At 53.9% G+C, this 21,703-nt stretch overlaps 8 protein-coding genes across 8 annotated transcripts; 5 read left to right on the plus strand and 3 right to left on the minus strand.

The window, feature by feature from the left end:
- Positions 1–906: 906 nt before the first annotated feature.
- On the plus strand, positions 907–2,312 carry UV8b_01292 (uncharacterized protein; the record flags this gene model as incomplete). Its single annotated transcript, XM_043138790.1, has 4 exons — positions 907–1,360; positions 1,487–1,567; positions 1,760–1,969; positions 2,137–2,312. 4 exons carry the CDS (start codon positions 907–909, stop codon positions 2,310–2,312), a joined length of 921 nt encoding a protein of 306 aa, XP_042994724.1.
- Positions 2,313–3,740: 1,428 nt separating this feature from the next.
- Positions 3,741–5,620, plus strand: UV8b_01293 (uncharacterized protein; the record flags this gene model as incomplete). The annotated part of the gene is made up of 2 exons (XM_043138791.1): positions 3,741–4,412; positions 4,526–5,620. 2 exons carry the CDS (start codon positions 3,741–3,743, stop codon positions 5,618–5,620), a joined length of 1,767 nt encoding a protein of 588 aa, XP_042994725.1.
- Positions 5,621–6,990: 1,370 nt separating this feature from the next.
- UV8b_01294 (uncharacterized protein) lies at positions 6,991–8,283 on the minus strand (the record flags this gene model as incomplete). The annotated part of the gene is made up of 2 exons (XM_043138792.1): positions 6,991–8,193; positions 8,233–8,283. 2 exons carry the CDS (start codon positions 8,281–8,283, stop codon positions 6,991–6,993), a joined length of 1,254 nt encoding a protein of 417 aa, XP_042994726.1.
- Positions 8,284–9,149: 866 nt separating this feature from the next.
- On the plus strand, positions 9,150–9,425 carry UV8b_01295 (uncharacterized protein; the record flags this gene model as incomplete). Its single annotated transcript, XM_043138793.1, has 1 exon — positions 9,150–9,425. The coding sequence occupies one exon, from the start codon at positions 9,150–9,152 to the stop codon at positions 9,423–9,425; it is 276 nt and encodes a 91-aa protein (XP_042994727.1).
- Positions 9,426–9,607: 182 nt separating this feature from the next.
- UV8b_01296 (uncharacterized protein) lies at positions 9,608–10,474 on the plus strand (the record flags this gene model as incomplete). The annotated part of the gene is made up of 1 exon (XM_043138794.1): positions 9,608–10,474. The coding sequence occupies one exon, from the start codon at positions 9,608–9,610 to the stop codon at positions 10,472–10,474; it is 867 nt and encodes a 288-aa protein (XP_042994728.1).
- A 1,402-nt stretch (positions 10,475–11,876) lies between these two features.
- On the minus strand, positions 11,877–14,150 carry UV8b_01297 (uncharacterized protein; the record flags this gene model as incomplete). Its single annotated transcript, XM_043138795.1, has 2 exons — positions 11,877–13,851; positions 13,909–14,150. The coding sequence occupies 2 exons, from the start codon at positions 14,148–14,150 to the stop codon at positions 11,877–11,879; spliced, it is 2,217 nt and encodes a 738-aa protein (XP_042994729.1).
- Positions 14,151–16,979: 2,829 nt separating this feature from the next.
- Positions 16,980–19,094, minus strand: UV8b_01298 (uncharacterized protein; the record flags this gene model as incomplete). Its single annotated transcript, XM_043138796.1, has 2 exons — positions 16,980–18,788; positions 18,870–19,094. 2 exons carry the CDS (start codon positions 19,092–19,094, stop codon positions 16,980–16,982), a joined length of 2,034 nt encoding a protein of 677 aa, XP_042994730.1.
- Positions 19,095–19,554: 460 nt separating this feature from the next.
- Positions 19,555–21,065, plus strand: UV8b_01299 (uncharacterized protein; the record flags this gene model as incomplete). Its single annotated transcript, XM_043138797.1, has 4 exons — positions 19,555–19,575; positions 19,656–20,037; positions 20,110–20,610; positions 20,668–21,065. 4 exons carry the CDS (start codon positions 19,555–19,557, stop codon positions 21,063–21,065), a joined length of 1,302 nt encoding a protein of 433 aa, XP_042994731.1.
- Between the last annotated feature and the right edge of the window lie 638 nt (positions 21,066–21,703).

Raw genomic sequence — 21,703 nt, forward strand, 5'->3', positions numbered from 1 at the left:
AAGATACGCTCTCATGTGCCCAAACAATACACTAAGTACCTAGCTATAAATGAGTTCCGAGTGTGATTTGTCAATCTGTCTCTTAGTAACACGTGATTCAAGATTTGAGAAATAGCAGAGTGAGTGGTCCTGGAACGAGTTTTACGAGGTTGGCCCGTCATGCGTTGAAGACAGTCAGCTAGGATCCCGATACGCTCATTGCAGCATCAAGGTTTCGCAAGGGGGGGGGTTGGCCTAACAGTAACAGCCAAAGGCCTTGAGGCTAGTCAGTCAGTGGCCCGGGAAAGAAAGAAGACAGTTGACGGTTCGAATACAAAGCACGTCAACTTGCCTTACCTTTCATCTCGGATGAACAAGCAGCCTTGGCAGCAAGTAATTGAGGAAGGGGAAGGGAGAAGCGCAATGGGACAGGAGGAAGGTGCAAGGTGCAAACAAATTCGTGAAGTCTTGGTGTTGAATGTCGGTGCTCGTCGCACCTGCTATATTTATATTGCCTTTACAGAAACATTGAAGGTTCATTGCCCCCTCCCCAAAACAAACATAGATTTCGCTCTTCGCTGCATCGATGTCACAACTTGCTTTCTGTCTATCCTCTTCGCACAGTCACATTGCTCTTATTCAATAGCTTGAGAAGCCCGGCCCCGGTTGACGCCGCCAGGCAACCCCTTTTCCCAGAAGAAACGTTTTTCTTAGGTCCAACCAACCAAACTCAATCACCCCTGCTTCTTCCCAATAATCCCCTGTCCACCCCCCCATTCGCTTCCCGAAATTACACATCGCTTCCGGTACCTTTTATGCTGTATTCTCACGAGCTATTTGGCCCCTGGCTCCCTTTCCAACCTTGAAACACGTTACCAGGGTTCTGCTCGAGGTCTCGAGGGCCTGACTGACTGGGAGGGAGGGGAAATGGCCCGAATCATGGCTCACCACAACAATACCAGCCAAAGCTTAAGCTTTGATATTTTAAGCGAAGAAAGTCCTCCCTCCAATCTGAGGCATTCCACCGCGACGACTACATCATCTTTGAAAGGCGACGAAGTGCTTAGAGAGCTATCAGATGGTCAGATTCAGAGCCGCATTACATCGACACGCAGTCCTGTCTCTCCATTGGGTTGCGCTTCTCCCTCAGCAAAGTCTCCATCCAAGGTTTCTACAATTCCTGACAGCGGACAAGCCAAGCCTCAAACGTTTAGGCGCTCAATTCGCCTTCAGCGTCCGCAAGCTGATTGCGAAACCTTTGAGCCACTTGTTGCGGTCCCTGAGGAAAGCAGCAGCATTGTGGAAACTTCAGACCTTGACGCTACTACTCCTGTGACTGCTGCTGCTGTGTTGCCGACTGTAGTCCCTGACGGAGCTGCAGGTGAGTAGAGCAACTCACTCTCCCCCAAAAAAAAGAAAAAAAGAAAAAAAGAAAAAGTCTCTTCCACTTTTCATTGCGCGACTCATGCGTTATCTGAAGCTTACTAAAGTTGGCCAAACCCTTCAGCGGTGTGTCATGGTACAGGCTCAAGTGAGACTGCTGATTCGACACCTTCACTTCAAGATCAAGTAGCGAAACACCTAGCAGGTCAGTTTGAATGGATCATGACTTATGCAGCGGAAGCAAAGTCGCAGGCATTCGGGTCGTCGTGCAAAGATGATCACAGTTCGGCAGTCTCGCATGACTACAGGCTTTATGGCTGCAACCTGCTGCCCGTTGGGCGACGAGGTGTTGCTCAGCACTCAGCAGAGCCATCAACTGACATATATACCCTCTTAGCCACTCCGTTGACCCAAGACTCGTTTCCTTCCCCACCAATGTCCGACTCCAGGGGAGCAGGGATTCCTACACTCGTGTCTTTGGCCCAGGTGCCACCGCCTCCATATCCGGGCACCCCCTTGAAAGTCCCCGAGGTTGTGGATATGGTCGAACAGGCCATTTCGCCATATCTTGCCGTTTTGAGCGAACACAGTAGTTGTGCTGTAGATGGTTCGTCACGGCCTGGTTCTTTCTCACTTCCCCGTATTGAAGATTCCTTAGAAGAGCTGGATAGGCTGGAAGAGGAACTTGAAGCTGTCCATCAAGTGACTCGTAGTCGACAATTTTCCACCAGCAAAGACCAACTAGGGCTAGCAAGCGCAGTGACACCATTGAAGACAAACTCGACGACACCATCTTCGTCAAAGCCGATGTCAATCAAGGGGCATGCCGCAACAGTCCGTGTGAAGTCTTCGCTGAAGGAACGCCCATTGCTGAGAAGGTCCGCATCTCTCACATTCCGGGAAAAGCGGTCGGATCAACAATCGTCTTCATCCGAGAGCCAAGCGGCTGAAGTAGATGTTTCTCGCAGTGCATCGACGAAGACGGACTTTAGCAGCCCAAGGCATCCTATAAAGTCTAACAAGCCTCCGACTGTGCCCAAGTTTGAGCTGCCGGGTGAAGCCGTTGCCCGTCGGCTGAAGAAGCAACGTGAGGCTCGACAGGCTCAGCAAGCTCAGCAGGCAGAGGCCAAGAAAACTCAAGCCGCTGCTTCAAAGCCGCGAGTAGGGAAACTGCTGAGCAAGCCGACATTCGAATTACCAGGCGAGGCCATCTCACGTCGGAAACGGGAAGAGCTTGAAGCAAAGATTCGAGCAGAAGAAGAAGAAGCGCGAAAGAGGCGAGAATTCAAAGCTCGGCCGGTCAGACACGGCTTGGGTCCAGCGTCACTTCCACGGGAGACGCTTACCAGTCGAGTTCGACAGAATCGGCCAAGTCCAGAAACAACAGATTGCAAACCGAACGCGCAACAGAAGCGCATGTCGACGGGTACCGCGAGAAGCAGTGTCGTCGACCCTAGCACAGCGGACAACGCGTCTCAGAGCCGGGGACGAGTCTCTACGGTTCTTTGCACCGATGGCAGCCGAGCGACTTCGACGTCGATTGGTCGTGCGAGTGGCAAGCGACTCTCTGTCTCTTCGGAAGAGCTTGCTGTACAGCGGCAGCGAGGAAAAGACGTCCTGGCCAAGGACAGCAGCTACACACGAGACAAGGAAAGGGACAGACTTGAGAGAGAACTGGCGGCCAAGACGGCACGAGAAGAAGCTGCCGAGCGCTCTAGAATTGCGAGTCGGGAGTGGGCCGAAAAGAAGCGTCGCAGGGAGCTGTTGACCAAGCAAGCCAAGGAGAATGAAGCAGCTTGAAGAAGAAGAAGAAACGTTTTAGCGGTGGAAAGGCGTGTAGGCGTGTTGAAGCGTGCAAAGGGCTGGGCATTATGACTCTTTTTTCTTTTTCTTTTCTTGTTTCTTCATGCTCTGTTCTTTGCGTTTCACTGTCCGGCCTTTATTGTTTTCCTTGTCTCTGGTGGTCAGACGGTGCTCGGATTATGGTGTACGAGTACGGAGTTTATTACATGAGAGAAGCACCTTGCTATGGCTTAAGGTTGTTTTCACATGCATTTATAGGGCTCAGGCTGCAGTTTTGTATTATATATCAACGTTGGTCTGAAAAAAAAAATCAAGAAAATATGCATAGTTACCCCGTACAAGAGGACCTGACAGTACGAGGGTGCGGCGGAATATTGTGAGATTTCTAACCTGCCTGCCCCGCACGATGACGATGACGTCATTGGACACTGATCCGCGGTTTTTTTTATTTACAGTACTTGCCGGTGTGGCCACCCATTCTGTACTGTGTTGCGCACAATCCGATCGACAACCAAGGGCGTTCGTTCGGTCCATCAAGTCTCCGGACCCCCCCTCTCCCCCCAAACCAAAATCAAATGGCAAGCCCGCATGTCGATCATCGTCCATCAAACCCCATCAAGCTCTTCGTCAATGGCGGCACCATCCTCGGCACTCATCAGGACTCGTCGGTGTCGTACCCCCGGCCCGTCGACATCTTCTACGGTATCCCCTACGCCACAGCTGAGCGATTCCAAGTAGCAACGCCATGTGCGCCCGTCCCCAGAGGCGGCGTGCTGGACGCCCAGCAGCCAGGGAAACATGTGCCTTTTCCCATGGCGCCTTTTGAGACGGAGGAGGGCATCCTAAGGCTGAACGTGTTCAAGGCGGCGCGCCCTGCTTGCGGTGCTCAGTGTCCTCCTGCCGCGAAGCTGGGGGAGGAGGCTGGCCTCTCCCTCACGGGGCGAGACGAGAGTGGTTCGAATCTTCCTGTTGTGGTGTACATTCACGGCGGCGCCTTCAACGCCGGGGACGCTCTGGAACGGAATCTCGCGTCGCTGGTGGCCTGGGCACCCGAGGACATTGTCGCCGTGAGCGTGGAATACCGTCTCGGGCCGCTGGGGTTCATGTCCGAGGGCGTCGCTGGGGCCGAGCTGAATCTGGGGCTGAGGGATCAGAGGACCGCGGTGGAATGGGTTGGGCGCTGGATCGGGGCGTTTGGCGGAGGAGCCGACGTGACATTGATGGGGGTCAGCGCCGGCGCACACTCGGTGAGTTGGGGCTTGAAAACAGTTTCCATTTTCCGTTTTTTTCTGTTCTTTTTTTTTTTTCTCCTTTGGCTGCCTTGGTGGTGGTGACTGACCCAATGCCGTCGTCCATTTAGGTCGGCCACCATATCCTGCACCCGGATCCCCTGCCCTTCTACAAAGCCATCCTGGAGTCCGGCTCCCCGACAGCCCGGTCCGTGCTGTGCCCCGAGCACCCCCGCGTTCGCGCCCAGCACGCCTCCCTCCGGAGACGGCTCCCCGGGGACCAGGCTCCGGCCGAAGCAACCCTTGCCGACATCCTGCAAGCCTGGATGCAGGTGTGGGACGAGCACGCCGACAGCGTGACGTGGCCGTTCCAGCCCGTGATAGACCACGACATGGTTCCCGCGCGGCCGCTCGAGTCGTGGAACGCCCTCCTCGGTAGCGGTAGCGGCAGCGGCAGCGGCAGCGGCAGCTCGCGCCTCGCTCGGCTGTCCGTCGTGACGGGCTTCTGCTCCCACGAAGGCACGCGCTTTGTCCCGGAAGACGCCGCCACCGACGCAGACTTCACCAGCTTCTTCACGACCCTCATCCCGTCCCTTTCGGCCGACGACCTCGCCCGCCTGCGGAGCCTGTACCCCGACCCCGTCACGGACCCTTCCTCGCCGTACCGGAACCGCGGCGGCGAGGGAGCTGCCGCCGCCGCCGTCGCCGTGGGGCCCCAGTTCACCAGGCTGCACTCTGCCTACGCCCACTACGCCTACATCTGCCCCGTCCTGCACACCGCGCACCTCCTCTCCAAGGCCGGCGCGAGGGTCTACCTGTACGAGTACGCCGCGCTGAGCGAGCCCTTTGGCGCAGCCTCCCACGGCGACCAGGCCCCCGTCGTGGCGCACGACCCGGACGCCCTGACCGCTGCCCCGGGGCTGGCTCGCGTGGCTGACGAGATGGTTTCCCGCTGGGGGCGGTTCATTGCCTCCCCCGCGGGGGAGCTGCCGGACGGCTCGTGGCCCCGGTTCGAGAGTCCCTTTGGCGACGACGGCTCGTCGCCCGCTCCCGGCAGGGGGAGCCTGCTCGTCTTTGGCAGGGGCAACGACGAAGCCGCCGGTCGGGGGGGAGCAGGCGTGCCCGTCCAGACGAGACTGCTCACGCGGCGCGAAATCGAGCAGTGTGCTTTCTGGTGGGATCGGATGGAGCTCAGTCAGGGCATGGGCGAGCGAGGCAGCAAATAATAACAGTCGACTGGGGAAGGTCATCCGAAGGGGGGACAAAGCGTTCCATCTGGTGCAAGGCGGCAAGAGGCAGTAAGCCAAAGGTGGATGGAAACACTCTAGGTACGTGCTGGGGTGTCAACTTTCGGGTATTTCTGAACAAATGGAAGAGAAATGAGAAGGGGGGAGAAAAAAATTGACAGGGAACAGAGAAGCCTGGAGCGTCCGACAAGTCGTATAAAGCACATGGGTCTACAGCAGCAGAGACGAAGCCAAGCAGGCTGCTGAAAGCAACGCGTACGAGACCATTTTGTCATCCAAGGCCGAGCCGACAAGCAAAGCAGCCAGTTTGCTGAAACGCTGGCAGTCGCACTCCGAGCCTTTCTGCAAGTCTTCATGTGGCACAGCAACGGCATGGCATGCAAGACAGGAAGCGATGAAGCCGAACATGTCTATTTCTACTGCGACAATTGATGATGCCCGCCATGACATTATATACATCTGGCGCTATAACCAACCCGCTGCCGGGCTGCTGCCGGGCTGCTTCCCGGCCCCGAAACTAGGTATTAAAATAAAATGAACATGACCCGACTTTTTTCTTCGAGCTCCTCACCATCCCCTCCCCTCACCTCCCCTTCCTTGACTTTCGCCAGAGTCACGTCCCTCCGCATTACACTTTTCCGAGGGTGAGCAAAAGCAGCCTTCTCCCCCAGCCCCAAAACCAGAAAGAAACAGACGGTAAGGTGATGATGTGCCAGTCACGTTCCCCGTCGCAAGGTGATAAGTGCGAGCCAAGAATACAAACCCCCCCAACAACGTAGGCAGGGACAGTAGCAAACAAGGATAAGGAAGAAAGGAAATTCGAAGCGCTGTGACGAGTTAATATGTTGAACAGAGATACAGTACAGCAGCATGGTGCTCGAGTCGCGACGCCATGACTTGACATGACGACATGGTAGCCCTGCTCGCCCAGCCGAATTATTGGAAGTGACGTGCTTCACTTCCGCACGTTAAGGCGTCGTCCAAGGGGCCCCTAGCAAAAGTTTTCCAGGTGAAGTGAGCTGAACGCAATGCAAGTTTCCGCCAATTATAGAGCGTGACCAACGCACAAGCGACCCCAGAAATGGTTTGTTGCAGCAAACTCGAGCGTGCAAAAAATAAAAAAAGACGAGGGAAAAAAAGAGGCCAGCCAAATCAACAAAATGATACCCTGCTCGACTGTTACCGGGCTTTAACGCTCAAAGCGGATATCTTGGCATGGTGTGGATCCCAAAAAAAAAAAAAAAAAAACAGTAAAAAACGACGTGCGGCGAGGCGAAAGTGTCGGTCTGGGTATCCTTGTAACAGGTCGTGAAAGAGAGGTCATCGGCGGCCACGAACCAACTAACACGTCAGAAATTCTGGGCAATACCAGCACTCTGCTGAGGATAGTGCGAAGGGTTCTCGATGCGCGTGTTGCGACGGGCCGGATTATCCCGTATGACAGCCTGCCCAGCCAGCTCTTGAGGACGCTGGTCGCCATAGGGATTCTGGCCGTACTGGTCATAGTATGTACCACCATTGGGATACATGCCGCCGTCTGAGCCTTCCGATCGACCAGTTGCGCTATACGAGGACGATGCATTGGAAGGGCCTCGACGGACATCACCGCCACGATTATTGGCCGCTGAGGGGCCCATGGCACCCAGAATTTCGCCCTCGGGGGATGAGGAGCCATCCGCGTTGGGGTCGGTGGTCTTGGCGTCTGGGTGGTGGCCTCGATTTTGGCCACCGCCATCGGAAAATGCGCCGGTAGTCATTCCGCCAGACATGGTAGTAGAAGCTTTGCGGCCCATTGAGCCGGCAGCCGTCGTGGAACCCCATCCGCGGTATCCGGTACCTTCGTCCTCTCTCATCTCGTAAGAATCGGGGGCCATACCGACAGCCGGGATTGTAGGATCAGCATTGGGATTGTACGAGTAGTCTTCGACCTCCTTGCGTCGTTCCTCCTCGGATTCTTGACGAGCCTTTCTCTTCCTCCACCACCACAAACCAAACAATGCCAGGAGGGCGATTGCGGCAATAGGTACCACGACACCGATGGCTACTTTGGCAGGTTGGCCGAGACCGCCGCCGCTGCCATCTTCTCCGGGATTTATCGGAGCTGGGGTCGAGGTGCTCGATACCTTTGACGCAGAAGACGGAGGTGTGGTGGAGGGAATCGCGATCGACTTGACGACTTGAATGGTTGTGACCGCATTGCTAGGGGTTACAGTTACAACCGGCACAGACTGACTGGCCTGGTTTGGCGTAGATGAAGACGGGGCAGGAGGGTTAGAGCTGGGAGGCTCCTGTGTACTCGGGGCGACGGGTGAACTTGTAGACGACGGGCTCGGAGCAGGGGCCGCGGAAGATGCGGGAGCCGTTGTTGGTGCCGGCGGTGGGCTTGAAGACGATGTAGTGGGTTGAGGAGAAGGAGAAGGAGAAGGAGAAGGAGACGAAAGAGAAGGAGGAGGAGGAGGAGCAGACGATGACGTTGCGGGCGGTTGCTGAGGACTCGTGGTGGCGTCGTTGGCATGCGAGCTCGAAGCAGGACTCGGAGGGCTCTGAGAGCTCTGGGGGCTCTGCGAATCAAGAAGCGTAGAGACTCCTACTCCTCCTCCAGTGGCGGGCGAGGTGGCTGAGCCACGATTAGAATCCGACATGGTGAGTGCTCTGCGATTTGAAACCCGAATAGGCCTGTTCTTTGATCCAGTGTCAGCAGGGAATGCTCGCCGCGGAAGGCAAATGTCGTAGCATGCGAGGTGCGCCGGCAACCTGCATTCTCGATCCATATGCAAGAAAGGTCGGGCAAGACTACAAAAGGGAGCATTTGACCGATCAAAGGGGGCGAGCGACGGGCGACGGGCGACGGGCGACGGGCGGCGGGCAGCAAGACGGCGAATACCGGGCAAGCATACATACTGAATCATGGTCACCCGCCCGCCCTCTACTGCCGAAGGGACAGAGAGGCACAGACAGGGCGAGGGACGATGTGGAAGTGGATGTGGAAGTGCAGGCAATAACGCCAACGTACGTACCTAATAAGCGATGATTATTATTCCCTAAAATGCAAAAAGCATAAGGCTTATCTGGACGCGCGACCCCAGAGCTCAAAGAGACCGGTTTTGGTTGGTGATTCGGTCCAGATTGGCTCAGAGACAGGCAAGGCAGCAACCGCACGGCTGGCTCCGTATCGCAATGGACAACAAGACGGCCGCGGACGAGGGCGCGTTGTCGAAAAAAAAAAAAATCGTACGGGAAGGAGGGAGGCAGGACAAGCAAGAATGGACGGAGTTATGGGGGAGAGACTGAGTGCGAGAAACAACTGTCAACTGCTGATGCGGGACGCGGCTAGACCAATGGAGGCGGCGTTGGGCGGGCAAGCGAACCCACCAGCGAACCCACCAGCGAACCCACCAGCGAACCCACCCGCGAGGCGAGACAGCAGAAGGGAAAACTTCAACAAGCTGGCACGGCCAAACCTTTGACTGCTTCCACTTCCACTCTGGCAAGCCTGGCGAGCCGATGGATGGACTTGGACTTGGACTTGGCTGAACCAGGCCAATGGCCAGGCACATGGCCAGGAACGAACTGGGGGCCAAGGTTCACCAGATGGGGCCCGAGAGGTGGGTCCAGCTCTTGGGAGCAGCCAACCGCGAGGGAGCTTAGGGGGAATGTCTTGCTCAGGAGAGCCCTAGCAAAGCAACGCAACGCAACGCAACGCAACGCAACGCAACGCCGAGGCAGCCCGTTGTTTACGGTTCTGCTGGGCCGCAAATTACCAGTTGACATGTACCTGACCTAGGTACCTAGGTACCTAAGCAGGGTGGGGACGGGTGGGCCCTGGGCCCTGGGCCGCGTGGGGCTGCCTGCAAGGTCGCGGTCGCACCTTCTTCCTGCCAGGAGGGGGGTTGTCGACCGTCGACCGTCGACCGTAGCGACGAGTCCATCATAGAGGAGGATGGGGATGCTTTCATGCCTGAATGAATGACCGACCTTCTTCCCCCGACAATTGGGGTCCCCGGCGATATAAGCCTCCGGACAAACACCCCAGCGGGACTTCTGACCACTGTCTGTACATGGGAGGTCCGTCGGTCAGGGGCCCGGGCGTTTTTCTTCAGCAAAGTCCCAAGTTTAGAACAAGCACTGCCACCACTGCCACCACCCGAAGTAAAAAGAATCGATTCGATTGATACCAACCGCGATGACCACCCCATCCCGGGCCAGGCAGTCAACCCTCAGCCCGACCGTTTCCCTTTTGGGTCGCAGCAGACAACGTGTTTCTGTTTCGCGGCTCGCCTCGCCAAGGGAGCTCCATTCCTCGGCCCAACGTCGTCTTTCGTGTTTGTGGCGGGCAACAACAACAACAACAACAGCAACAACAACAACAACAACAACAACAACAACGCCAAGTGGAATACCTCCGTACAGCCAGCAGCTCAAACTACCTGGTCTCGTACCTTGGGTAGTACGGAGTGCAATCCTGGGACCTGGAAGCCATCGTCAAGCACCTGCAATGTCCAAGACAAAGGCACCTCCGTGCTCATATTCCGATTCGCCTCGCACGGCATGCCTTCCCCCCCCAATGGCTGCTCTGCGCAGAGACAAGCTGCAGCGAACCAAGCCAAGCCGGGTCATTTTGTACGAAACGCCCGCTTGTGCTTACCCCAACCCAACCCAATGCCAATCTGCGCTTGCTTATTAGTGTTCACGTTCCGGGTCCTGCCCCGTCCTTGCGCGAGTTTGTCGCCGCCTCTGCAGCGCGCTGAGTCTCGTCTTTGCCTGGCTCGTCAGAGACTCGAAGCAGCATATCCAGATGGTTGGAATTTTGCTCCAGTTCTTTGGCCTTTATAGCCCTCAATCAGACCTCCTTGGCATCACGCTGTCCCTAATCGCTGCAGATTCGCAGGGGTAGAAGAGGACCCGGCCTTCGTCGCCCTGTACGGGGAGCACATGCATGGGAAGATCCTCGGATTACGCCTGCCTCGCTTTTCAACCATTCTTGCTGGTCGCACCCCTTGTACGGAACGGACATATGGTACCTGCCGAGTTATCCACACGTTCAAGGGGAGGAGCTGAGCGCTGGCCTTGCTGGCCCCTGGCTCCACAAGCAGAGCCCCGGTACGGAGTAACCCAGCAGCAAGGGATGCCTCCGGGGTGCAAACCCTTCCGTGTCACTTCACGATTCGGACTTGCGTGCAAGCAGCAAACATCAAACATGTGCTCGAGCCTCAGCCAGGTCCTCGCGCCAAAGTTCCGACCGCTCATCGAGGAACCCTGAGCATAGTTACCAGGGAGGCAGGTAGGTAGATACCTCCCGAGTCCTAAATGCTGCACAACCTGTCTCGGGCTGTGGTATGCTTTTGAGGAGAATCCTGGCTCCTGTTGAGACATCGTAGCGTCTACTCCGTATGGAAAACTCACCCCAAATAGTCTGTGAGCACGTTCGTATCCCAAAACCTACGTCTATTCTTTTCCCAGCATCATAATGGCATCATTCCTCGGCACAGATTGTCGTCCTCTTGCTCGCACTCCTGAGTCGGTTACTCTTTATTTTTACCCTATACATTGCAGAGACAGAGAGGATGGTGAACCTTGGATTTAGTTGGGTACCTATGTAACCAGGATGGAGAGACAAACAAATACCTCAAAAGCTCTCCTCCATTCTTCACAGCCTGCATGCCGTGGTCATATAGTATCGGCAACTTGCGACGTACCATCGTGATACACCTTGTTTTTGCAATGACGTGCCCAGAAGAGTGTGGCATGGTCTACATCATCGCCTTTCCAATAGACCTATGTTACTATGTACAGCTCTGCCTCAAACCTCGGTTGATAGAAAACCCTGTTGATGCTTTTCGTCAAGCAGCTTCCAACTCGTGCCGCTGCTACGATCCGGCCCTTCTATATGCAAAGAAAGCTCCATGAGCAAGCCGGGGGGCAGGAGTAAAGAAACAAAGAAGAAAAACAAGATTAAATGAAACAAGAATAAAACAAACTCGGCGAGATAGACCAGTCCCATCATAACCCTAATTACGCCGTGCGGATGAATGTTAAACAAAAACGATGCTGTTGATTTTTTTTTTTAAATACCACCAAAGGGCTTTGCATGATCAAAAACATGCGGCCATGAATATACAAGCTCAATAGCTTCGGCCGAGCTGGGGGAAAACTGAAACGACCCAAGTCTCACTACGAGCCCACCCTTTCACAACAAAGCAGCCACGTGAGTTGGAGTTGGTTTCTCATACGACATCTACGGTCGCATTCCCCATTGAGGTTTGAGCGTGTCCTCCAAGGCTGCCGAGGTAAATACCGTGTCTCCCGGTAATCGACTCACACGTCCAGCTCCTCGGCGGATGGCGTCCAGTTGGACCGCCGAGACGCCGCTCTTGTTACTCCTGATACTACCGGCATCACTCATCGTGTCTGCATCCTTGAACTTCTTGGGGGGCGCAAAGTCGAGATTGGTGAACGTGGAGGATTTCCGGAGCACGTGTGGGCTTGGAAGAACAGACAGTTCGTCAAACGACGTGACTAATGGCGATGCGACCGGGACCTTGAGTTGATAATTGCGTCTTTCGCCAAGGGGACTTTGGCTGCGGCCGGAGACGTGTTCTCTAAACGAGTCAGGTGGGGCAAAGTCGGTCGCATTGAAAATCGCGAAGCTATCATCCTTGAGCTTCGACGGAGTCGGCAGGGTGTGAAGCTCGGTGGGAGGTGGCAAGCTCTTCTTGGGAGGCCTACCACGCATCCCCGTGGAAGCAGAGGAGCCGGGTCTAGGACTGAAGGCAGAGCCAGCGCGAGGTCTTCGTGGTCCTCCTGGTAAACTCATTCCACTAATGGAGCCGTGAGGACCACGAGCGGCTGCACGAGGTCCTGGACGTGGGCCAGCTCCTCCAGGTCCACCTCGGAATCGCCCGGCAGGAGGTGGCGTCATGGCACGGCGAGTTACTGGCTGAGCGTATGGCATCACAAAGGCGTTCGTATCCGCATCGTAGTAGGCAGCCTCCCCAAGGTAGCCGGCCTCATAGTCTTCATAGTGCTCAGTACCCGGCATAGGAGGTGCCGCTTCCTTGTCGTCGAAGTACTCCTTATAGAACGATCGAATACGGTTTGCTCGGTACTCGGGGTCCTCCGACTCCATCACTTCATCGGGTGGCAGTGGACGGAATCCCACAGAAAGACGCTTGTTCTGTTGTTGGGGAACAGCGAGGCCGTCACAAGACTGTTGCTGACTGCGGAAATTGAACTGTCCGTCAGCAGGGTGGTCCAAAGCGTATGTGGGGACGTGGCCAGCGTCGTCGTGCGAAACAGCTTGGCCAGGAACAACATGGACATCATTTAGCCCAGTCGGAGAGTTGATTTTTGGAATAACCACATTCAGACCAAGCCCCAAGGGTTGTGCCTCGTGAGTTGTTAAGAAATCAAACCCTTTAGTATCGTCGCGAGCATCCCGATGGTTGTCATCAGAGACAGCTGGCAGTTCTGCCAACATAGGCTTGTCGTGCTCAAAAGGTGGGCTAGGTAGCCCATAATGTGATTCCTGGGACAAGGCACGAGGAGGAACTTGGATATCGGGCAAATCCGTACCACCTGGCATTTCGTCAGGATAGACAACATTGCCAATCTCCGGCACAATGGGATCAACTGGACGGATGAGCGAGTCCTTTGCATCCCCGGGAAGCGGAAACTGATGGGTTGGTTCCGGAGCAGTAGGTGTTGCAAACGGATCAGACCGATCTTTAGGTGGGGACGGTGCTTTAGGCATCGAGTCGGAGCGAGATGGTGGCATCCTGCTTGTGCCCATGGAAGGGGTCCTAACAGATGCAGGCTTGCTTCTGTGGCTAAAAGACACATCTCTAGACGGTTTGAATGATCTCATGGACCCGGCATCGCTATTGGTGTATTGGTTGACAGTACGATATGGATCCTGGTCGCTGGGAAATGTTCGAGCCAGTGAATGAACCGACTCATGCGATTGATGGACGTTTGGTGGCAAGAGGTATGGCGATGACAGGTTCATGTCCATGGACAGTTGGTTGCTCTTGTGGCTCGATTTTTCTCCTCTGACTCCGAACAAACTTTTTCGCTTCCCAGCTTTTCCACCAGTTTCACCCATACCGAAATCGAGATCCCGATGGGGGTCTTGAGCATCTTCTTGCCGCAACTTTTTAACATTCCTGCGGTGGAGGTACAGAAGTACAAACGAGGCTACAATGAGAGGGATCCTGTGTATTTCTGGTTAGCACGCTGAGCCGCCGTCATGTCTCCAGATGGTTACGTACACAACACCAAGAATAATGGCAAGGTTAGTGACGTTTGTATTGATCCCCTTCTCGCAAGTGTTGTAGTCGGGCCCATCGTGACAGGGCTTTCCATCTCGTCTCCATACACTCCACATTGTGCGAGAAGAGGTATCTGCAGACGTAAAGCTTCTACGCAAGTTAATGCGAGGCTGCATCTTATAGCCGTCACCGTTGAACGAATTTGGCCCAAAAGCCCTTTCAGGACTATCAGCGACAGCCATTTTACCCGCCAGTCTGTACAGGCGAACACAAGATATTGCCAAGACAAAAAGAAGTCGCTCCCTGAACGTCTGCTGCCTAGACAAAATATGAGTACCGATTGCTTTCCATGAAGATATAATGATTCCGTGTCTCGGGTTGAAACTGGTCGAGTAGGTTCAATTCGGGATGATGTAAACAAGCATCACAGTGCTGGGAAGTTTTTTGGCTAAGGACTGGGTTGAGATGGAGTAGCGATCAAGTCTCCCGAGATCAAACGCTGTCACGTTTAGAAAAGGGTACGCGGCAGTAACCAACGATGTCGAGACTCGTTCGTTGTCGGTGTCGGACGACAGAGTGTGTTCTCTCGCACGAAAGCAACGAAATGAGTGAATGGCTGCTGTAAAAGAGCGACGGGAGAAAAAAAAAAACTAAATGAATGGCAAGCCCGTTGGCAGGGCGGTTGAGTGAGGCTGTTTACAGTCGAAAGGAAGGCTGACTAGGAGAAAATAAAGAAGGAGAAGCACCAGAACTAGAATCAGACCATTAGAGCACCGGAACCTAAAGGACCTAAGTTAGCCAGGTACCTAGGTACCTGCCTCAGGTACCTAATCATAAGACCAGACGAACAATAGGGGGTCAGCCAGGTACCTACTCTGTAGTAAAACGGTGGTTCGTGACAAGGCGCAGGCACCGTGTACCTTGAAGCACTGGGTCAAATGAATTAGCCCTGAAAAGCGCAAGGTGACAAGGGTCTTGTGGGCCAGAAGTGGGGGCTCCTTGCTGACCACTATAATCTGACAATGCCCAGCAACGAGCAACGGAAGGTAAACTAGGTGTGTACGGAGTATGGATAGACCGCTCTGGCCTTGGGTAGGGACTGGGGTTTTACTGGGCCACGGCCAACAATTCGCTGTTTGGAGGTCGTTGTTTTATCCTAATTTCACTCTGTGCATGGTCTTGCCCCATTCGCCCCCATAATGCGGCGTAGGAGCTGACTTTGAGAAGCAAAAGGTGAGTAGCAAAAGTTTTCGACCCGTCTTTTGCAGCCCAGAAATCGCTGAGGTAAAACGAAACGCTTAGAAGACTAGGGCGGAACTGTGAATGAATTGGAAGGCAATCGCAATGAGAAGCCAAGCGCCACTGCTCTTCGGCACAGTTTTTACCCCTGGCGCTAGTCTAAGTGCTGCCTAGCGTGAATGTCAAGAGAACACCCCCGCAGCACCGGCGTCCTTCATCGTTCCACACGACCCACAACGCACCTACCCGTTTAGTTATCCGTGGTGGCTGATTGCTTGCTTGGTGGCCCAATGGTGGGCAAGAGACAAAACCATCCATGTCCCTACCCCTGTGCGCCTTGGAGTCTTGCTTGAAGCCTGTTTTTTTGCAAAGATGGAGACGAGACAGAGTGCGCGATTTTTTGAGATTGAAGGAGTTGCGTACCAACTACGAACTCTAGAGCCCGGGCCCTGGACAGTGGCTATGTACCGAGGTATGTTGCCCATCGCCTTATTGCACAATGCAGAGTATGCGGCAATGTTTGGCCATTTTATTTATTTCTGACGTGAAGTGGGAATGGACCAGACCAGCATCGATCTCGAAATCTACGCAGGTTACCCAGACTTGGGCGGCCGTCTTCCACCATACTTGGGAATGTTTGGGTCGAGAGTCATCATCAGGAGGAAGCTCTGTAACAGTTTCTGTAGTGCAGTACGCTCGTTTGGAAGTCGCTTTCCAGGCCTCAAGGCAAGCAAAACCACCAGATGTCACTGGCAAAACAAGCGTTTCGGACACGTTACTCTCACTCAGCAAGTCAGAGCGAGGGTTTGTCTCTTATTCTACTTAGCTGGTACCTTGGCTTGTTAATGTGCCGGGTATATTGCATGTTGCCCACACCCACACGGGCCACACGCAGGATCATGCCCCATTTCCCAGTTTCATCGTTACAAGCATGACCAACATGCTGTTGATCTGTACTCCCCGTACTTACCTAGGTACTTAGCTATTTATACTTATTCATAGCTCAAAGGAGCACCACGCACAATCTTACACACATCATTTGGCGGACGGCAACGATCTCTTTCAAGTGCCCGGGACAAGGGAGTCTACCTCACCTGTGTGACTGAACCCCTGCCCACCAAACGAGGCACAGGAGCAGCTGTCCTGCATCAATATGTTGCATTCTTCTCGCTGTGTGTCGTAACGGTCATATTATTTGCATCCTATCTGGGGCAAGACGTGGTTTCTGCGCTCTATCTTTTCAGTTGAACAACGAAAGAGTGTAGGGAAGGTATGGCACGCGTCCATACGTTACAAGACCCGACTTGCCGACTGGTCCGAGCATAAATTTCGTTGGCTCAATCAATGCTAGTGCTGTTTTTCCAGGTTTGTCTTGCACGTGGCTTAGGATGTGATAAGGAGGTTCATGTCTCTCTTCTGACCGTTTCCGGGGGCGTGCCCTAACAGATTCATGACATTGTAATATGTAGTATTGAGTTGGTGTTTATGGCGTCACGGACCTCCTTCGTTTACCTTCTACACGTAGGCATGGTGCCGAGATTAGCAAGGATTAACAACTAAGCCGATCATCGATGCATCTGGTAAGTTTTCCAGGGCAAGCGGATCACGTTTTCCGATAGATAACACCACGCAACTCTGCAAGGAGAGTCATCTCTGGATTTGACGAGTTGCAAGCCATAGACCCACTATTAGAATCATTGGACGTTCCCCATGCTTTCATCACAGCATGCGAGACACGTACTTGTCCTTGTCTGTCAGTTCTTGGTAAACCATCGTCATCGTGCTGACTCTAGATGATTGTGTCTAGCCCTGGATTGGCAGATCGTTTCCACTCATACTGTTCGGGCGCTGGATAGTGTGTAAAACTCTGGCGCGCTCTCCAGCAACCAGCTTTTCTCTATCTTGGTAAGATGCCGCATAAAAGTCTTTTGGCCAGTCTCCATTACCTCATGGAAAATGACCCAGTCAGCCTTGCGATTAAACAATATCGAGCTTGGATGTGCCTGCATAACCGTGCCCCCTTCGACATTGCGGTACGTTCCATCCGGCTGCATGCGAGCCGCATGGGCGAAATAACCTGATGTGAGGCAGCGCCTTATTTGCTCCGCCTTGTTTTTCGTGTCGGCTTCTGATCGTGGCGTGGTAAGAGACTCGCTGACCTCAATGTTGAATCGCTCCAGGTAGCGTTTCAGCTGGGCGCGAATACTGACTGCGCGCGTCATTGACTTGAAATTTAAGTGGTTCTCATGACAAAACCGTGGTTCCTTCTTCCCTTTGGTAACAAAAGCTATGTATGCATTGAGTAACGTAAGGTGATCGCCTTCTTCAGCGGCGAATTTGCGCCGAGAACTCTCCATGGATTTTTGGTCACCGTCGTGGTAGAACCACACGCTGTCACCAAGACTGGTCATGGCAGCGATTGTGAGCATCTCGCTGAGACAGTTGAAGGATTGCGCAGAGAGTAGAGCTTTTGCCATCATCGGCTCGACTGCCAACTCGGCCATTCGGATCCCAAGTGGCCTTGTCAGTTTTGCGTACTCATCCAAGGCGCCAAGGGCGTATAGAAGCTCGAGAGCCTTTGACATGGGTTCTGAAGGAGGTGGTGATAGGAAGTCAAACCGAACCACGTTATCAATGCCGAGGGCCTTGAGCTGCAGGATGATGGGAGCCAAGTTCGACCTTTGGATCTCTGGGGGATTCGCATCGGGCAAGGTTTGGAAAGTCTGCTCGGTGTATAATCGGAAACATTTTCCAGGTTTTGTCCTCCCGGCACGGCCGGCTCGCTGTGCCGCGGACGCCCTTGAAGTTGGTGTGGCCGTCAATGTTTCTATGCCCGTCTTTGGGTTGTAAGCCCTCAGTTTGACAAAGCCACAGTCGACGACGTAAACAATACCGTCGATGGTCACGGACGCTTCCGCAATATTCGTTGAGAATATCACCTTCCGTTTGCCTGGCAATGGTTTGTCAAAGACGTACATTTGCTCTTCCGATGACAGGCCTGCATACAGTGGCAGTGGCTGTAAGTTGGCATATTCTTTCCCTCCTCGGCCGACTTTCTCCGCAATGGTTTGAATCGCTTGGTCGATTTCTTCGCGACCCGTGAGAAAGACTAGGATATCTCCGTCTCCTTCTTGCGCATGAATATCCAGGACGGTGCCGATGGACTTTTCCAAGTAGTCCGCTGCTGGACTGTCTAGGTAAAGAATATCAATGGGATACGATCTGCCTTGCAGGCTCACGATTTTCCCAATCCCAGTTGATCCCTTTTGCGCCTCTGCGGCTGTGTGACTCTCGTTCGAGTCCGTGAAGAAATTGAGAAACGCTTCCGCTTGGAGTGTTGCGCTGCTGATAATAACCCTCAGTTCGGGTCTTTTCCTGATTATCTTCTTCAAGAGACCGAGCAGAATGTCCGTGCTGACGGAGCGCTCATGCGCTTCATCAACCATTATAACAGCATAGCGGCTGAGCAGCGGGTCAACCAGCGCTTCTCGGATAAGCAACCCGTCTGTCAGGAACTTGATGCGCGTAACTGGTGACGTGACATCTTCAAAGCGGATAGAATATCCTACTTCTTTCCCTACCTCACATCCCATCTCATCCGCGACGCGGAGTGCAACCGTTGTGGCGGCAACTCTTCTGGGCTGTAGGATGTGGTGTTTAGTATTTTTGCTTCCCTCTCGTGGGTAATGACGCAAGCTGGAAGGAAGCCCCTATAAGCTCACCTGAGTAACGCCTATGATGTTTCCATCAGAACACCATCCAGCCTTCTCGAGAAATTGGGGTAGTTGTGTTGTTTTGCCCGACCCTGTTTGGCCTATGACAATGGTGACGGGGTATGTCTCAATCACAAACAGAAGCTCATCATGGTACTTTGCAATGGGTAACAGTGCAGGGGCTTTATGAAGCGCGGGAATGAAGGTTGCATCGAGGAGGCTGGAGTCCACCATGGCGGCGACTACGAGAGAATAATGCTTCTATGTGGCACCAAAACGCATCTATAACGAATGTGTTGACGGACAAATGAATGGAATTATGATTGCCAGAAATATATTGGAACGCACAGCGGCAGCAGGTGTCCCCCGGCACCTACCCTACAGAAAATCGAAGTTTTTCGGGACTGCGAAGTGCGCACCGCACAGCCACATTGGAGGTGATATCCACATCAATATCGCGTGGCTGAGGTCATGCAAACTGGTCGTCTACCTATGGGGCACGTCATCATCAGGCGGCGCAGCCGCCTCTAACCCCTCGCTCCAAGGACATGGATGGTCAGACGTACAATGATATTCCACTCGACGGATCCATGCTTATCTACCTGGACGTTTTATGTTTTAAATGACAGCTTACAGTCATCAAATATTGCGGAAACTTCAAAGGGTTGCGTTGTTTTGAGCCAAGGTCTTTACAATGTCGACTCCCGCTGAGGTGGTTTGTGCCCAACACCATCCTCCCAGTACCAACATAACTGCAGCGAGGCGAAGCTGACTGGCCCGGGCTTCATTATGTAGCATAAACACGTCACAGAAACGGGCGCAGAATCACCCACTACTGCCAGACCTCTCGAGATGGACGATGACGACGTGCAAGATATCAGCATCATCGCTGATGATGGTGCTGCTGCTGCTGCTGCTGCTGCGAAAACATCCGCCGTCTCAAACACCAGCAGCACATCAACCTCGCATGCGATTGCTTCGACTCCTGGAACCCAGCTGAACGCGAAAAATGGGTCGACGAATGCTGTGCCACCAAAACCCCCTCGACCTCTAACCGAGACACAGAAGAATGAGATGATACTGAAAGAAGCTTTCCCAAGCGTCGATAATGCTGTCATCAAAGCTGTGCTCAGGGCCAGCGGAGGCAAGGTAGAGCCCGCCTTCAACGCCTTGCTCGGTAAGTCTGCATATTTGAACTACGCCCCCATACCGTACGCGTGACAACTTTTCTGAGGTGGTGTGGCTCTAGAGATGACCGATCCTGATGCCGTGAAAAGCGACACTGAAGAAGTGCCTCCGCCACAACCCCCTCGCCCGCAAGGCCGCCGCGCGCAAATGTCCCAGATGGAGGCAGACGAACTCTATGCTCGACAACTAGCTGAACATTACGATAACGTTGGCGCATACGAGGCTCGTACTTCCAACCGCAGCCGCGACGCCCCACAGAGCCAGGGGTGGGATGATGAGCGACAGCACAGCTTCTTGGACGATGATCTGCCTGTGATTCGCGAAAATCTACGCAAGGGCTTCCTCGACACCCAAACCAAAGTCAACGGATGGATCTCGAATTTGAGAAAGAAGATTGAAGATAGTTTCGACGAGACTGAAGAACACACGCAACAACAAGAGGCACAGTCTTTCCGCAGGCAGGGTGACGTGAGCCGGAGAAGCGGTGATTATGAACGATACGACGCTGACCCTCAAGTTCTCAGCGATGACTTTGCAGGAATCAAACTGTCGGCCGATGGATGTGAGTCTCAAGGGCAACCCAGAAATTACAAAGCTCTAGCCGTTAACGATAGGACAGCTGCCCAAGGACGGCCCATGGTCAACTCTGGTATGCACAGACCCCCCCCACCAGCAGCAGCATCATCAAGACCGGGCAATGGTCGTCGCGTGGGATTCAAGGATGAAGCAGAGGAAATCAACGTCTACGATGCATCGCCTACCGTCCCTCCGAAAGACAAACATCCCAACTTTGGCAAGGTGAGCAAGTGGCAGCCGTTGTCTACGGTTGAGCCCAGTCCCATCGCGGACAATGATCCCTTTAGCCTAGGAGACAGCGAGGATGAGAAGGAGGTTGGCAAGGAGAAGCCCAGGGATGCAAAGACGGACGACAATGAGCGTTTGAAGAAGGCGGCGGCGGCGGAAGCCAAGGCCGACAGTCTGGTAAAACCGGCCGATGAGGGAAGAAAAGAGAGCTAAATTGCGCCTTGCGGTCCTGCATTGCTTCAGTTTGAAGTGTTCGATGGAGCGATGACTGTGTTTCCATATGTCGGTTGGATACTTGATTCTTTTCGCTCTCGTAAGAGTAATATTAGTATGCCGAAGACTCTCTTGGTCAATCTCTGACCACAGCATCAGATGGTCAGGATGAAGGAAAACCCTTGACAACTACCCTAGCCAATAGCGGCGTGTGAGCTGTGCTTCGCGATCGGGTTATTTATTTTTGGCCTCTCAATGAGGCGCACTGGTATCTCTTGGAACAGAACCCAGACCATGTTCAGTAATAGTTGTGATTCATTGAGGACAATGGGTGTCTGGTTGGCTTGGACGGAGTACGCCTGAAGACTCGAGAGCCGGGGGAAACCATCAGCATCCAGCTCGTTCCCAAAGGTCCCGAATACTTCCGAGGAACATGCAAAACCCTCCGGCGTGGGTTCCTGGGGTATTGCTGCGGGGTAGAGCTGGCTGCAGCACGAGGTGGCATATGCGACTGCGATTGGCGGGCGGACAGACCTGCCTCACCAAATCTTCGAGGCGTACGGAGTAACTCTGTAGGAGATCCCAGTCTGCAGGATAGTATCGCATACGGCTAATACCCGGAGCTTCCGAGTTGGGTG

Source organism: Ustilaginoidea virens, chromosome 1 (genome assembly GCF_000687475.1).
Source record: "Ustilaginoidea virens chromosome 1, complete sequence".
In the NCBI taxonomy this organism is placed as follows: Eukaryota; Fungi; Ascomycota; class Sordariomycetes; order Hypocreales; family Clavicipitaceae; genus Ustilaginoidea; species Ustilaginoidea virens.